At 34.8% G+C, this 16,533-nt stretch overlaps 1 protein-coding gene and 1 long non-coding RNA gene across 4 annotated transcripts in view; one reads left to right on the top strand and one right to left on the bottom strand.

The window, feature by feature from the left end:
- Positions 1 to 16,533, bottom strand: part of ACSS3 (acyl-CoA synthetase short chain family member 3) — a 179,289-nt gene that overhangs the window by 118,554 nt on the left and 44,202 nt on the right. For both annotated transcript variants that reach the window (XM_509241.9, XM_016923924.4), the window contains exon 3: positions 3,233 to 3,421. In XM_509241.9, coding sequence (XP_509241.2) covers positions 3,233 to 3,421 — 189 coding nt within the window. The remainder of the gene's footprint in view (positions 1 to 3,232; positions 3,422 to 16,533) is intronic.
- LOC104001617 (uncharacterized) overlaps positions 12,344 to 16,533 on the top strand; it is a 31,551-nt gene continuing 27,361 nt past the window's right edge. The window contains exons 1-2 of one of the 2 annotated variants that reach the window (XR_673511.3): positions 12,344 to 12,668; positions 13,739 to 13,853. This is a non-coding gene — a long non-coding RNA (uncharacterized LOC104001617). The remainder of the gene's footprint in view (positions 12,669 to 13,738; positions 13,854 to 16,533) is intronic. The other variant, XR_010148374.1, reaches the window with a different exon arrangement.

The raw sequence follows: 16,533 nt of genomic DNA, 5'->3' as shown, positions 1-16,533 counted from the left end.
AAATAAGTCCTCATATTTTTAAGTACATTGTTTCTTCACCAAGAAATCCAAAGCAAAAGAGACACATAATAAATTATTCGGAAGGCAGATAATTGACCCAAAGTATTGCATGTATTCCTGAATTCTGATTTCTAGTTATAATACATTTCATCTAGGAAAGGTTTATACTGTGCTAAATATATGCATATATAGTATTGCCTGCTTTTTGAATATAATTTAATATTCATGGAACGGAGGCTCAGTGCAATTACATAGTTTGCCCCAGGTTACAAGTGGCGAAGGCAGAAGGAAGGCCAATTCTGTCTGGTTGCAGAACCTCTTTCCACCATATCAAGCTGCCTTAAAACAAAAAGGAAAAAAAAAGCAGAAAGTCTTGTTTCCTTTTATTTATTTTTAAAGGTCAGACATTTGAATATAATTCACATTTTAATATCTATAATACTCACAAAAATAGCTCGAGATAGCATTCCTTAGAATTCTGAATAAACAAAAGCAAGCTACATATCAAATTAGGAGCATATATAGAATATATCAAAGCTTGAATAATTTAATAAAGTCAAAATTAGACTCTTCCTCTGAAAAAATAATTCCTTTCACATTTCTATTAACAGTCTTATGGGAGATCTTATTGAGTCTAGACTGACTTGTTAGAATACATCTTTTCCATCTTCTTCTGTTAAAATAAAACTTTTTCTTTAGCCTATTTATTTGAAGATCATGACATCAAAATCATTCCTAATTTCAACTACACACTAATTTTACCCAACTATCTCAGATATATATATCTCCATCTTCTCTCCTTACATTTGACCTGCCCAATTGCCTTGTCCATAAAAGCATTTATTGCATAAACCCCTTAACAAAGGAGTATTAGGGGTGTGTGTGTGTGTGTGTGTGTGTGTGTGTGTGTGTGTGTGATGGATGAAAATTCCTTAAGTGGTACACCAGAAGTTTTTTAAATCCTTATTGTTTTACATATTGTAATTTCCCTATATCTTATCAAAAATTTTTACAGTTTCTTTTGCAGGTCAGTGACTGATATATTTTCCCTAGATTTTCTTCATAGGCATTAACTCAACATGTTTAAAAAGAAAAAAAAAAAAGATAAAAAAGGACCCAGATGGTTTGTCCACAAATCAGCTTTCTTGTTTTAATAACTAATCTATTACAAGATAAAGTGAGATATGCAAAGCCTCACTCTATACCTAGTACTCAGGGGGCCTTCAGTATATATTAGCTCTCTTCCCATTAAGAATGTCTCATCTTGGGCTTGTAAAACTCTAAAGGTCAACCATCTCTTGCTCTGATAAGCACCTTCCTTCCTTAATCTTCCCAGAGTCCTTTTTCCCCTTCATATTGCCCACTGTTTCACAAACAGACCACCTATCAAAGGTTTTTATTACAGCTTCCAGCTTCACTCCCACTTACATACTGCAAGACCTGCCTCTTCTTAACATTGTTTAAAACATGACACTTGCCTGTTCAAAAACTTTTACTCATTAACAGAATCCAGTTCAGACAAAACCTACCCTTGCAAGCTCACCTTCTCTCACCTTTTAGTCACATTGGTCTACTTACTGTCCTTCCAAATGAATTTTACCATTTCCTGTCTCTACTGCTTGACTCAGATTCTTTTTCTGCCTTTTTGGATCCTACTATGTCATTCTCTTCAACTAGCTGAATCTTAGCCAAGATCTAACTCAAATCTCATCTCCTTCAGGAAGCCTTCTTTGGCCACCCGACTGAAAGAAAATGCCTCTTCCTCTAAATCAGGGGTCTGCAAACTATGGTTGTGAGCCAAACCCGGCACACAGCCTGTTTCTATAAAATATTATTGAAAAATGCACACCTATCATGTACATGTTGTCTAAGGATGCTTTTGTGCTACAGCAGCAAAGCTGAGTAGGTGCAATAGAGATCATGTTATCCATACTGCCTAAAATATTTACTATCTGGTCAATTACCATTAAAATTTTTCTAACTCCTGCACTAAATTCATATATTAATAATAGTTAACATTTTTAAATGTGTACTATATGCCAGACAGTGTGCTGTTTTAGATTAAATAGCTCAATGATATTTCACAACAGACTCACTAAATTGTTATTTTTGTACCCCATTCAAACATATATACTTCCTGGAAGTATATGGATTGTAAAACTAGTTATATGTCCCATCCATTTGATAAGTATTACTTATTACCCAGTTGCAAAGACAGTATCAGGAACATAGCAGGAGCTTAATAAAATATATGTTGAATGAACAAATTAGTTATTAGTCCTTTTCTTGTATGTCTTATACACCCAAATATATGACAAGCTAAGTTGGAAAGCAGACACCTTATCTTATAGTTTATATTCCCCAAGGCACCTAGCAAGATGTCTTTCACATAGGACTGACTTTAAAACAAATGTGTGATTAACAGGTGTATGTGAAATAAAAAACATTTTATTTATGTATTTATTTAAATAGCTTGAAGTCTGGACTTTTAGGGTACCTGTCACCCAAATAGTGTACATTGTATCCAATAGGTAGTTTTTCATCCCTTATCCCCGTTCTGGGTTTCCAGTGTCCATTATACCACTCTATATGTCTTTGCATACACATAGCTTAGCTCCCACTTAACAGTGAGAACATGAAGTATCTGGTTTTCTGTTCCTGAGTTGTTTCACTTAAGCTAATGATCTCCAGTTCCATCCAATTTGCTACAAAAGGTATTACTTTATTCTTTGTTATGGCTGAGAAGTATTCCATGGCGTGTGTGTGTATATATTGTATTTTATATATTATTATAATATTATATATTATATATATTTATATATTATTATATGTATTTAAGTATTATTGTATTATATATAATATATAATGTGATATATATTATATATGTGATATATAATATATTATAATATATAATATATAATGTGATATATAATATATATTATAATATATATAATATATTATATATATCACATTTTATTTATCCACTCTTCAGTTGGTGGTCACTTAGGTTGATTCCATGTCTTTGAAATTGTAAATAAAGCTGCAATAAACATATGCATGTAGGCATCTTTTTGATATTTAATGTAATGATTTCTAGGAAAAGTATTTATCAACCATCCTATTTGAAGAGAAGATCTAACAAGTATAGAGCATTCTCAGATGATTCATCCACAGATAAATATGACTAAATTATACTTAGCTACTACTTGATTTCCCAAAATAAAGCACTTACCTTTACATGATCAATGCGACTACTTAGTTCTTTGGAAGCAAATCCTCCAAATATGAGACTGTGGATGGCACCTATCCTTGCACATGCCAACATGGTATACATTGCCTGTGGGATCATGGGCATGTAGATAACCACAGTGTCACCTTTCTTGATGCCATGCTTGACCAAGACACCAGCCAGCTTGGAGACCTATGCCAAGACCATTAAATCAGTAAAATGTATTTTGTATTATTTCACCAAACTTCTAACTTAAGGCAGTAATATTAGAAGCTGATCACCCGCTTGGTAGTAGATTAAAGGAGCCTAAGTAACACATATTTGATGATGATGATAATGCTTTAGATGGTGAGAGTAATAACAATTGTATTATAATCATTGATTATAAACCAACCTACTATTATTATGTCACATAAACTTTATGACTTAAGATTGCTTAACCATTCATGTCACAACATTTTTACTGAGCAACTATTATATATCAGACATAGTATGTAAGAGTTGGGAACGTAACACTGATAAAAGAAAGACACAGAATTGTCCCTGCAGAGCCTATATATTGCAAAAGGTGAATCTGTCAGGTGAACAGAAAAACAAAATAATTACAAATTTAGATAGATGTTGGGTAACTGTTAAAGGAAGCAAGTATATATTCATAAAGAAAACATATCACTAAACACTAATAAAGCAAATAAGACAAATTCTACTATATTATTATTTACATCTAAAGATAAGGTAATAAGGTTCAGAGCTAATAAACAGCTAACCAAGGTCAGAGAACTAGCAAATGCTGTAACAGGACACGATCACAGGTCTTCCAACCTCATATTCTTTGCTCTTTCTACTGCCTTTATAGTTTTTTTTACACTAATTATTATACAAAATGACTTTCCTCTGTATTTGGATACAACATACACAGTTCTTTTTTTTTTTTCTGTTTTTGAGACCTCAACATATAAATGTCTCTTCCCCGTAACATGTTTTTGTACTTTCTAGCAATAAAGACAAAACAGATTATAAGCCCACACATGATAAAATTTATTGCAAGAATCCTTCCCATGGGCAATTATAGAGGACTGTGGGAAGTACTCCCAGATCTTAATGAATAAGTAGTTCAACATTCTTTTACTTAAAATATATATATTAAGTATCTATTATATGTCAGACACTGTTTTCAGATACATCAGATAAGTAAACAAGACAAGACAATAATCTCTACCCTGCAAGTACTTATACTTTAGCAGAGAAAATACTCACAATAAGCAATAAACACAATAAATAAGTAAATTATCTATTGTGGTAAAAAATCTTCAATCATATGGAGGAGGGAAGTAGAGCAGAGTAAAGAGGATTCAGAGTGCAGGGGAAGGGGTGGATGTAATTCTCACCGGGAGCTCACTAAGAAAGCAACAGTTTTGTAAGACATGTAGAAGTTGAAAAAAAGTGGATATCTATGAATGTACTATTTCAGGCAAAGAGAACATCAGTGGAATACAAACATGTAAGAGGTAAAGGAGATCATATGTGATGCGATCAAGGAACAGCAAGGAAACCAGGGGCCTGGAGAAGAAACAAGTGAAAAGACAGTTGTCGATCAGGTCAGGGGGCCAAAGGGCCTGTAGGGGCATGGTGGGCAATTGGAAGGACCATGGCTTGCCTTTGAATGTGACTGTCCAACACAATGAACAGAGGAGGCTTGGGAGAAGAAATTAGGTCACATGTCTATTTATGGCTCCTTTCATTTTTGTCTCTCCTACTTTCTGGACAAGTTTAAAGAATTCTGAATCCTGGCCGTTTTTCTCTTTTCTATTTATTCACTTCCTCTGTATGGATGGGGACAGGTGTGGTGAAGGTTAAGGGATCTGGTGAAAGACAGAAAGAAAAAAAACACGATTTTAGTGTTTTATTCTACTTTATATTGCAAACTCTATAATTGAGTGCTATGTTTCAAGAACTTCAAAGACGCTAGCAGAGATTATGAGAAAGATACACCAAAGTAATAAAAATCATAAACTTGAATTATACATGGAACTCAAAAAAACAAGACAAAAATTGGAAAGTTATATCCAAACATCTCAGTGTGCAACCCCTGCAGAAAGTGACCATGCTTCATGATCACATTACTAGGTACATCATTTAAGGTACCACACTGAGAGAGACCAACGAGAATAGCTAGTCATAGCCAAAGCTGTGACTTCAGCATCTTGAATTATGCCAGTTGAATAAAAATGACATTCAACCAAGGCCCACACTACCAATAATTCAGTAACTTTATAATCCAGTCTCACTTTACAGTGTTGCTGGAAGATGCCCACCAATTTTCTGTCCTCTGAAAGAAATGAGATTAAAAAATAACTAAGATCAGAGCAGAACTGAAGGAGATAGAGACACAAAATTTCCTTCAAAAAATCAATGAATCTAGGAGCTGGTTTTTTGAAAAGATCAACAAAATAGATAGACTGCTAGCAAGACTAATAAAGAAGAAAAGAGAGAAGAATCAAATAGACGCAATAAAAAATGATAAAGGGGATATCACCACCGATCCCACAGAAATACAAACTACCATCAGAGAATACTATAAACACCTCTACGCAAATAAACTAGAAAGTCTAGAAGAAATGGATAAATTCCTGGACACATACACCCTCCCAAGACTAAACCAGGAAGAATTTGAATCCCTGAAAACACCAACAACAGGCTCTGAAATTGAGGCAACAATTAACAGCCTACCAACCAAAAAAAAGTCCAGGACCAGACAGATTCACAGCCAAATTCTACCAGAGGCACAAAAACGAGCTGGTACCATTCCTTCTGAAACTATTCCAATCAATAGAAAAAGAGGGAATCCTCCCTAACTCATTTTATGAGGCCAGTATCATCCTGATACCAAAGCCTGGCAGAGACACAACAAAAAAAGAGAATTTTAGACCAATATCCCTGATGAACATCGATGCAAAAATCCTCAATAAAATACTGGCAAACCGAATCCAGCAGCACTTCAAAAAGCTAATCCACCATGATCAAGTTGGCTTCATCCCTGCGATGCAAGGCTGGTTCAACATAGGCAAATCAATAAACATAATCCATCACATAAACAGAACCAAAGACAAAAACCACATGATTATCTCAGTAGATGCAAAAAAGGCCTTTGACACCATTCAACAGCCTTTCATGCTAAAAACTCTCAATAGACTAAGTATTGTTGGGATGTATCTCAAAATAATAAGAGCTATTTATGACAAACCCACAGCCAATATCATACCGAATGGGCAAAAACTGGAAGCATTCTCTTTGAAAACTGGCACAAGACAGGGATGCCCTCTCTCACCACTCCTATTCAACATAGTGTTGGAAGTTCTGGCCAGGGCAATCAGGCAGGAGAAAGAAATAAATGGTATTCAATTAGTAAAAGAGTAAGTCAAATTGTCCCTGTTTGCAGATGAATGATTGCATATTCAGAAAACCCCATCATCTCAGCCCCAAATCTCCCTAAGCTGATAAGCAACTTCAGCAGAGTCTTAGGATACAAAATCAATGTGCAAAAACCACAGGCATTCCTATACATCAATAACAGACAAACAGAGAGCCAAATCATGAGCGAATTCCCATTCACAATTACTTCAAAGATAATAAAATACCTAGGAATCCAACTTACAAGGGATGTGAAGGACCTCTTCAAGGAGAACTACAAACCACTGCTCAACAAAATAAAAGAGGACACAAACAAATGGAAGAACACTCCATGCTCATGGATGGGAAGAATTAATATTGTGAAAATGGCCATACTGCCCAAGGTAATTTATAGATTTATTGCCATCCCCATAAAGCTACCAATGACTCTCTTCACAGAATCAGAAAAAACTACTTTAATGTTCATATGGAACAAAAAAGAGCCTGCATTGCTAAGACAATCCTAAGCCAAAAGAACAAAGCTGGAGGCATCACGTTACCTGACTTCAAACTATACTACAAGGCTACAGTAACCAAAACAGCATGGTACTGGTACCAAAACAGCATGGTACTGGTACCAAAACAGAGATATAGACCAATTGAACAGAACAGAGCCTTCAGAAACAACACCACACATCTACAACCATCCAATCTTTGACAAACTTGACAAAAACAAGAAATGGGGAAAGGATTCCCTATTTAATAAATGGAGCTGGAAGAACTGGCTAGCTATATGTAGAAAGCTGAAACTGCATCCCTTCCTTACACGTTATACAAAAATTAATTCAAGATGGATTAAAGACTTAAATGTTATACCTAAAACCATAAAAACCCTACAAGAAAACCTAGGTAATAGCATTCAGGACATAGGCATGGGCAAGGACTTCACGACTAAAACACCAAAAGCAATGACAACAAAAGCCAAAATAGACAAATGGGATCTAATTAAACTAAAGAGCTTCTGCATAGCAAAAGAAACTACCATCAGAGTGAACATGCAACCTACAGAATGTGAGAAAATTTTTGCAATCTATCCATCTGGTAAAGAGCTAATATGCAGAATCTACAAAGAACTTAAACAAATTTACAAGAAAAAAATCAAACAACCCCATCAAAAAGTGGGTGAAGCATATGAACAGACACTTCTCAAAAGAAGACATTTATGCAGCCAACAGACACATGAAAAAATGCTCATCATCACTGGTCATCAGAGAAATGCAAATCAAAACCACAATGAGATACTATCTCACACCAGTTAGAATGGCAATCATTAAAAAGTCAGGAAACAACAGGTGCTGGACAGGATGTGGAGAAATAGGAACATTTTTACACTGCTGGTGGGAATGTAAACTAATTCAACCATTGTGGAAGACAGTGTGGCGATTCCTCAAGGATCTAGAACTAGAAATACCATTTGACTCAGCAATCCCATTACTGGGTATATACCCAAAGGATTATAAATCATGCTACCATAAAGACATATGCACATGTATGTTTATTGTGGCACTATTCACAATACCAAAGACTTAGAACCAACCCAAATGTCCATCAATGATAGATTGGATTAAGAAAATGTGGCACATATACACCATGGAATACTATGCAGCCATAAAAAAGGATGAGTTCATGTCCTTTGTAGGGGCATGGATGAAGCTGGAAACCATCATTCTAAGCAAACTATCACAAGGACAGAAAACCAAACACCGCATGTTCTCACTCATAGGTGGGAACTGAACAATGAGAACACTTGGACACAGGGCGGGGAATATCACACACGGGGGCCTGTCGTGGGGTGGGGGGAGGGGAGAGGGATAGCATTAAGAGAAATACCTAATGTAAATGATGAGTTAATGGGTGCAGCACACCAATATGGTACATACATACATATGTAACAAACCTGCACATTGTGCACATGTACCCTAGAACTTAAAGTATAATAAAAAAAATTCAAGACCTTGTGTGAAACAAAGATCTCAAAATGGCAGGTCACAGCCAAATGTGACCAAGATGTATTTAAGTTGGGGCCATATCACATTTTAAGAAAATAAACCAGCATATTAAATTTAGTAGGTTTCACATACAAATCTAGATCTCCAGTTTCTCTAGAAAAATTGTGAAGTCTAGCAGCACCAGGCCTGTGTTCTTGAATAACAGCAATCAATTGAACCAGATGATCAGCCTAGTGGTTTGCCATAGAACTCACTATTCCCAGGGGCATTTATCATACAGCTTGCATTTTTTTTCATTCTGAGTTTAAAATATATTTTTTACCTCTTATTTATTTTATGTTATATGCTTACACCATAGTTCCCTAACCATACAGAAAGTATGATACATACTGACAATTGATTTTTCTCCCATCCACCCTCTTCTGTAGGCATCTGAGTTGTCAACCACTGCCCTGAAAACAAGTTTTAGTCAAATTAGGCTGCACCAGTCCCGTGTAACCACTAGATGGAGTCTATTTGGCCTTGCTTGTTTCAGCTGCTCCTCAATGTTTTGATAACCTGATAACCACACCAGAGCTGGTCTACAGACAAAAGGTTTACAGAATCAATAGTACGATTTTCTTTTCCAGTAGTTTTCAGGCCTAAATGTCACTCTGGTAAAATTTTCCATTATAATTTATAAATCTAAATATATATGTATGAGAATATGCATGGGAAAACATATGAGTTCATAATCACTCAAAGTATTATTGGAACTCCAAAACAGAAGGCATTTGATACTGCTATTTCAGGGTTCACCTAGTTTTTATCAACTTCAGGTGGAAAATTATCAAAGAAGAAAACAGGTATTATTTTTATGGAATGACATATTATTATCCTACCATAAATGTCTGAGTGTAGAGTTACAATTTCTATTATTAGCAAAAGGGAAAATATTTTAATATAGGTTGTTTATAATAAATAGTTTTTCAACTGAAGAAAAGTTAACCATGTGCTGTTCACCCAATTCACATTCATCTTTGCACCTTCTCAAATTTGTTTTTAAATTTGTCAATAACTTGATGGTTTTACACAACGATAGACCAGTAAAATTGATTTTCAGTCTGACATCAAGGGCAATACAGATCCCAGGTGAGCAAGGCCAGCTAGCATGAGGATACTATGCTACCAATGTGTGAATAACTGGGCTGCGAAGGAAGCCTAGAGGAAATGAAATAAATGTATTTATTTAGATATAACAATGTGTGACTCTTCCCACTAGAAATTAGATGAATCATTTTGGTACTAATTTAAAGCCATTTTAACACATAAATGTCCTGTCATTGGTTCAATTTATGTAGTATCAGCTGTATGTCCTAAACTGAGGTTAAGTCTACAGATACAAAAATAAGAAGGAAATGGTTGGTCCTTAAACCAAAGAAATTTGGAGTCTGGAAAAAAAAAAAATCACATACAGGAATAATAATTGTAAAGAAAATGCAACAACTGAAATTTATATATTATAAAATGGTATGTACATATATTTGGTTTATATATAACATAAATATAACATATAATGCATCAGACAGAAGTAAAAGCTTTAAATTTCAGTTATAAAATGAAAACATATTGCTATGAATAATGAAAACTAAATTAATAAAAAATTTTATGTTATCATTCTGGAAAATCTTTCAAAAACAGTCTTTGGGGTAGTATAACTTTGTGACCAGATGCTCATAGCTCAAATATAAAGATTAGTCAAAATTGGCCAAAAGCTGTGTTCTACAGAACAAATTATCACTTGCTTCACAAATAGCAAGTGTGCTCACCTAAGGAAAATCATGCTTGTACGAAAAAAGATAGTTCCCTAGTTTCCAAATTGTAGTAAAAATGCAGTGATCATGGGCAACTTCAAAGCCACATCAAAGAAAACTGTATGAAAAAGCAGACAGGGAATGCATATTTTCAAAATGCCACAATGTTACATTGCAAACCCTGGTCTAAACCGTAACAAAAAATAAAACTAATTTAAAAACCAATTATAATATCTGAGGAAACAGATTACTAAAAGTATGGATAAATGAATTGTTCTTGAGAATATGTATAATTTCCATAGAAAGAGTTATATAAAATACTTGCACCTTACTTTTAAACATATTAATCATACACATTTTTGTTTGTTTTACTTGTACACATACAGGCAGCCATTGAAAAGATTAAAATTTTAACTACAATGAATAACTTATTCTTTAGTCCATGCATTAACTATGCATTCAGGTAAATATCTGTGAAAATAATCAGTTATTCTAAAACTGCTTAAGATCTGGAATGATAGTAAAACTATCTTTTTTTGGAAGAGAATTTTTCAGGAATATAAATATTTTCATATAACATAAGAAGCTTCTAGAAATGTAACATTTTTAGACAGTTACAATTTATTAGATACAGCATTGAAATAATTTTCATTGAAGATGATACTATGCTAAGCCAATTTATTTTGAGATATGTCTCTTAAAACCAGGAAAGTTAGAGATGTTATCTAAAAAAGAAAAATCTTTCTTTTAAAGATGAAAACATTACATTTACACTTACAAGTAAAATGTATTATTATTTATCTAAAACACAGAGGAATACTTATTTTATATTTAAGAATGGCATTGTATTAAATTTTTCAAGAACAATTACAAAATGCTATCTTACATTCAAAATAGTTATCTGATAGTGGTCTAGAAAACATTTACTAGCACATTTCTTCTCAAATAATTTTCTCCAAATGAAAGAGTAAATACCATTACTCAGAATTATCATTTTTCTCATTACCAGTTTCTTCACACATGGGTTTCAATCAATATTTAGTCATTTTCAGACTATGTATTCACAAGCAAAGTGAAATAGATAATTATTTAATCCCTTTAGTTCAAGCTCAAAATAATCAATATTTCAATAATCTTTGCTTTCAAGACTACCGTGATTTTTCAGACTGTAATTTCACAGAAAATTAGTTAAATCCTGTATTTCCCTATGTATATGTGCTCAGTCTTGATAAGGAATATTGTCTTCCATTTCCTTGATACTTATGTTAAAATTTACAAGAAAATCATCAGAATTCATCATATCTTGTAAAGCATATTTTGTTAATTTTAAAACAGTATTTCTGTGTAACAGGCCATTGTGGACAGAGAAAATAATTCTACGTCAAGGAGAAGTCCAAGGTCTAAAAGAATGGAAAATGCAATTGATGCCTGTTATTAACACACAACAGGACTAGGGTGCATGCAATAAAAAAGAAAGAAAATACACAGACAAAGAATAATTAAGGATTGCATCCACTTTTTACCATTTTAACATCTCTCCACTATAGACATTAATAATTGGGTAATTGTAACTTTCTCCTGCTTTTACTCACTGGAGAGTTACTGCCAATATCTCTAATCATCACAGCATGTGCCATTTGGCTGAAAAAGTGAAGGCAGTTTAGTATAGAGAGAGAAAACATTCAGGATGAAGTGGGTTGTGAGATGAACTGGAAAGGTATGAAGAAACAATATTAGATATGATACAGAGTCTTGTTATGCCCATCGAGTTTAGACTAACCCGAAAAACAATGTGTAATAATTGAAAAATGTTCATCCTCTTTAAAAGTAAGTGCTTTCCACATTCTTAAAATGTAATGATTATTGCATAAACTAGAATCAATAATGTAATGATTATTGCATAAACTCGATTATTGCGTAATGGGGTAAAAATAAATAAGCTTGAGAAATATTAAGGATGGGGCCACAGTTTGGGTTTTAGCAACTGATTGGAAAGTGATGCCATTCACATTGGACACGTTTAAATTTGAGATGCTAGTGGAACAACCATGTATAGACACCTACTCGGCAATCCTGCATATGATCTCAACATCAGAAGAAAGATGTGGGCTGATGACACAGAACTGAGAATAGCCAGCGTTGCCACTGGGAGTAACCATCACATATGTGGCAAAAAAGGCCATTGGCGCAGATACAATCACCCAGGCGGGATGTGTAAAATGGAAAAAGAAGGCAACCTAGAAGCAGGTAGTGAAGGGACAGGCAAAAGAAGCACTTAAGAAGGATAATTAGACAAAATGAACACAGGAAAGAAAGGAAAATGAGGGCAGAATGGTATATAGAAGTTAAGTGAAGACTGGCAGAGAATGGACAAAAATGTTAGACATAATAAAGAGAGGAAGTAAAATATTGAACACCTATTGGAATTAATAAGAAGAAAGCATTAATTACCTTAGCTAAATGAGGCAGTAGCATATTTTAGAGGATTTTGGTTATGTGTGTGGTAAGGAAATTTAAAAGGCATTTTTCTGAAGTTAATCAGTGAATGAAAATAGATAAGAAACTAGCTAGTAGTAGAAACATTTATGCATTTTTTTTGTTTTGTTTTGTTTTGTTTTGAGACGAAGTCTCGCTCTTCTGCCCAGGCTGGAGTGCGGTGGCGCAATCTCGGCTCACTGCAAGCTCCGCCTCCCGGATTCATGCCATTCTCCTGCCTCAGCCTCCCGAGTAGCTGGGACTACAGGCGCCCACCACCACGCCCGGCTAATTTTTTGTATTTTTAGTAGAGACAGGGTTTCACCATGTTAGCCAGGATGGTTTCGATCTCCTGACCTCGTGATCTGCCCGCCTCGGCCTCCCAAAGTGCTGGGATTACAGGCGTGAGCCACCAAGCCCGGACCATTTATGCATGCTTTTAAGAGAAAGAGCCAGCAGTGAGATAGGTATAAGATAGATTAACAGAACAAGAGCCCTAAAAAGAATTGATAGAATGGCTCCAGGAGACCAAAGAAAGATTACCTTCTATTTTAAAAGGAGGGAAAGAGAAAACAATGGGTGTGGATACAGGCAAGTCTGTTGGTCTGGTGATAATAAATTTATATAATCATTGCTAGGTTTGAATCAATGTACCCTGTTAAGCTTGAGGCACAGAGGCAGGAAAGCCAAAAGTTTAAAATGGCCTTTGGAGAGTAAAAGAGAAACTTACTCGAGAAATGCTAAAGAAAAAAAGAAAATGCAGCATTGAAGTCCCAGCGGACACTGGAGACCATAAATTTATATAAATCTATATTTGTAGTTACGTGATTTTTCTTTAACAGAATTCAACGTATCAGATACAGTAATGAAGACAATAAGAAATTGGATTGATCCAGGTCTGGAGTTTTGCCACAGAGTGAAATGGAACAACAATATGCAGGAGAAGTGAGGACACTGGTAAGAGACAAGTTGTGTGGTTAAACTAAAAACCTAACCCGGATAACAGAAAGGTGAACACAGAAGAGACCCTTACCTAGTGACTACACACCATCAAAATCGTTTAAAACTAGTATTTCATGAGGCCAACAAATATATTAAAAAGTGCTCAACATAACTAATCTTTAGAGAGATGCAAATCAAAACCACAATGAGATACCATGTCACACCAGTCAGAATGGCTATTAATGTAACTAACCTGCACAATGTGCACATGTACCCTAAAACTTAAAGTATAATAAAAAAAAATAATAATTAAAAAAAAAATCAAAAAACAACAGGGGCTGTCAAGGCTGTGGAGAAAAGGGAACACATACACACAGTTTGTGGGAATGTGAATTAGTTCAGCCACTGTGGAAAGCACTTTGGAGATTTCTCAAACAATTTAAAACAGTAGTACCATTTGACCCAGCAATCCTATTACTCGGTATATACACAAAGGAAAATAAATATTTGGTAGAAAATAAATCATTCTACCAAAAATATACATGGACTAATATGTTCCATCATTGCAGCACTATTCACAATAGCACAGACATAGAGTCAACCTAAATACCCACCAATGGTGGACTGGATAAAGAAAATGTGGTACATACACTACGGAATACTATGCAGCCACAAAAAAGAACAAGATCATGTCCTTTGCAGCAACACGAATGCAGCTGGATGTCATCCAAAGCAAACTAACACAGAGACAGAAAACCAAATATGGCATGTTCTCACATGTAGGTGGGATCTAAACATTGTGTACATATGGAAATAGAGATGAGAACTATAGACACTGGGCACTGGGGACTATAGAGAGGGGAGGGTGAGAGGGGGGTGAGAACTGAAAGCCTATCAGGTACTGTGCTCATCTGAACAACAAACCTCAACAACACGCAATTTATCCATGTAATTAACCGGCACATGTACCCCCTAAACCTAAAATAAAAGTTCAAAAAAAACCTGTGGTATTTAAATAGGTATTGTGTCTAAAAATGCATGCTATCTAAAAATGTAGTTTTATTGCACTGTATAAGAATATGAGAGGTTTAAAATAGACACTCTAAAAGTTATAAGCCCTAATTTACATATGTTCTCTAGCCTTTCTCCACCTTCTATCTACCAAAAAAGCAAAACCGTAGGATCTTCTCATGTATCTGTTTCCAGCTAGCCTTCACAAAATCTTCCTTTAATTTTTTGGAAATTATATCCATGATTGCCCCTTTCCCTCCACCATTCACCGCAGGATTCAATTTATCCCACCTCAAGAGATATTTAATTGAATCTGTTTTTCTCTAAAACTAACATTTCCAATAATTTTTAATTCACATTCATTTATTTCCCTCCCTTATGAGTACTGCAAGAATATTGATTTTTTTTACTGCAAATGCATTATATTTCAACTATATTATATGTTAAGCAGTTGGGTGGCCAGACTGGAACCCAAACACCACTCAGAAAGTACCACTGATAGATATATAGAGAAATAGATTACAAATTCCTATTTAAAATTTTTCAAATGATTTTTTAAAACATAACACAATTCAAAGTTGATTACTTTCTGTACGCTTCCTAGAGTATTTGTAAAGAAAATATCCCAAGTGCTGAAGAAAGCTTTATTACATATAAAAAATATGTAACCCACCTGGACTAAAATGAAAAAGAAAATTCAACTATTAGAGAGGTAACTTTTCACAGTTATGCATTCACATATACAAGCATTCTGAAAAATCTAACATAATTCTGTGGCTAATGTACACACTTTCCCAAATGAGTGTTTGAAAAGGTACAGAATCTACCACACTCTATTAAAAAAGACTATTCAATTCAACACAAGTTTATGTAAGTTATCTAGATGAGGTTATATTCCTTCAGTGAACATAATATGATAGTATGATAGTAATAATTGCCTCACATATTTGTTTATACAATAATAAACATGCAAAATGTGAAACCAAGTTGTTACTTTAAAACTGTCACTGTTGTCTGCTATATACACTTCATTAAAGGGCTAGCGAATAATATTTTTTAAAGAACATTAATTTCTACTGTTAATGAAGGCCAGATTCCTTTTCTCTTGATCTAATAAATTCTTTATTGTAGTGTTTCTCCAAGTAGAGTCGGTAGAGATATTCTCAGGGCCCATGAGTTCTCTGTGAGAATTTTTTAACGTTGTGTTTTCATTTTGATAAAATTAAAAAATAATAGGCTGGGCGAGGTGGCTCATGCCTGCCTGTAATCCCAGCAGTTTGGGAGGCTAAAGAGGGCAGATCAAGAGGTCAGGAGATCAAGACCATCCTGACCAACATGGTGAAACCCTATCTCTACTAAAAATACAAAAATTAGCTAGGTGTGGTGCCACGCACCTGTAGTCCCAGCTACTCTGGAGGCTGAGGCAGGAGAATTGCCTGAACCGGGAGGTGGAGGCTGCAGTGAGCCAAGATCACGCCACTGCACTCCAGTCTGGGCAGCAGAGCAAGACTCCATCTCAAAATAATAATAATAATAATAATAATAATAATAATAGTATAGCATACTCTGGATTATCTGAGCACTCATGCAGTTTCACTGTTTATTTTTGTAATCTCACCGAGAATACGTAAAGGTCAGATAAGGTTATGGCACATTGTATAATCGAAGCCTCTATGGAAGTTCA

Source organism: Pan troglodytes, chromosome 10, assembly GCF_028858775.2.
Source record: "Pan troglodytes isolate AG18354 chromosome 10, NHGRI_mPanTro3-v2.0_pri, whole genome shotgun sequence".
Lineage (NCBI taxonomy): Eukaryota > Metazoa > Chordata > Mammalia > Primates > Hominidae > Pan > Pan troglodytes.
This window is presented reverse-complemented; position numbering and strand designations above follow the sequence as displayed.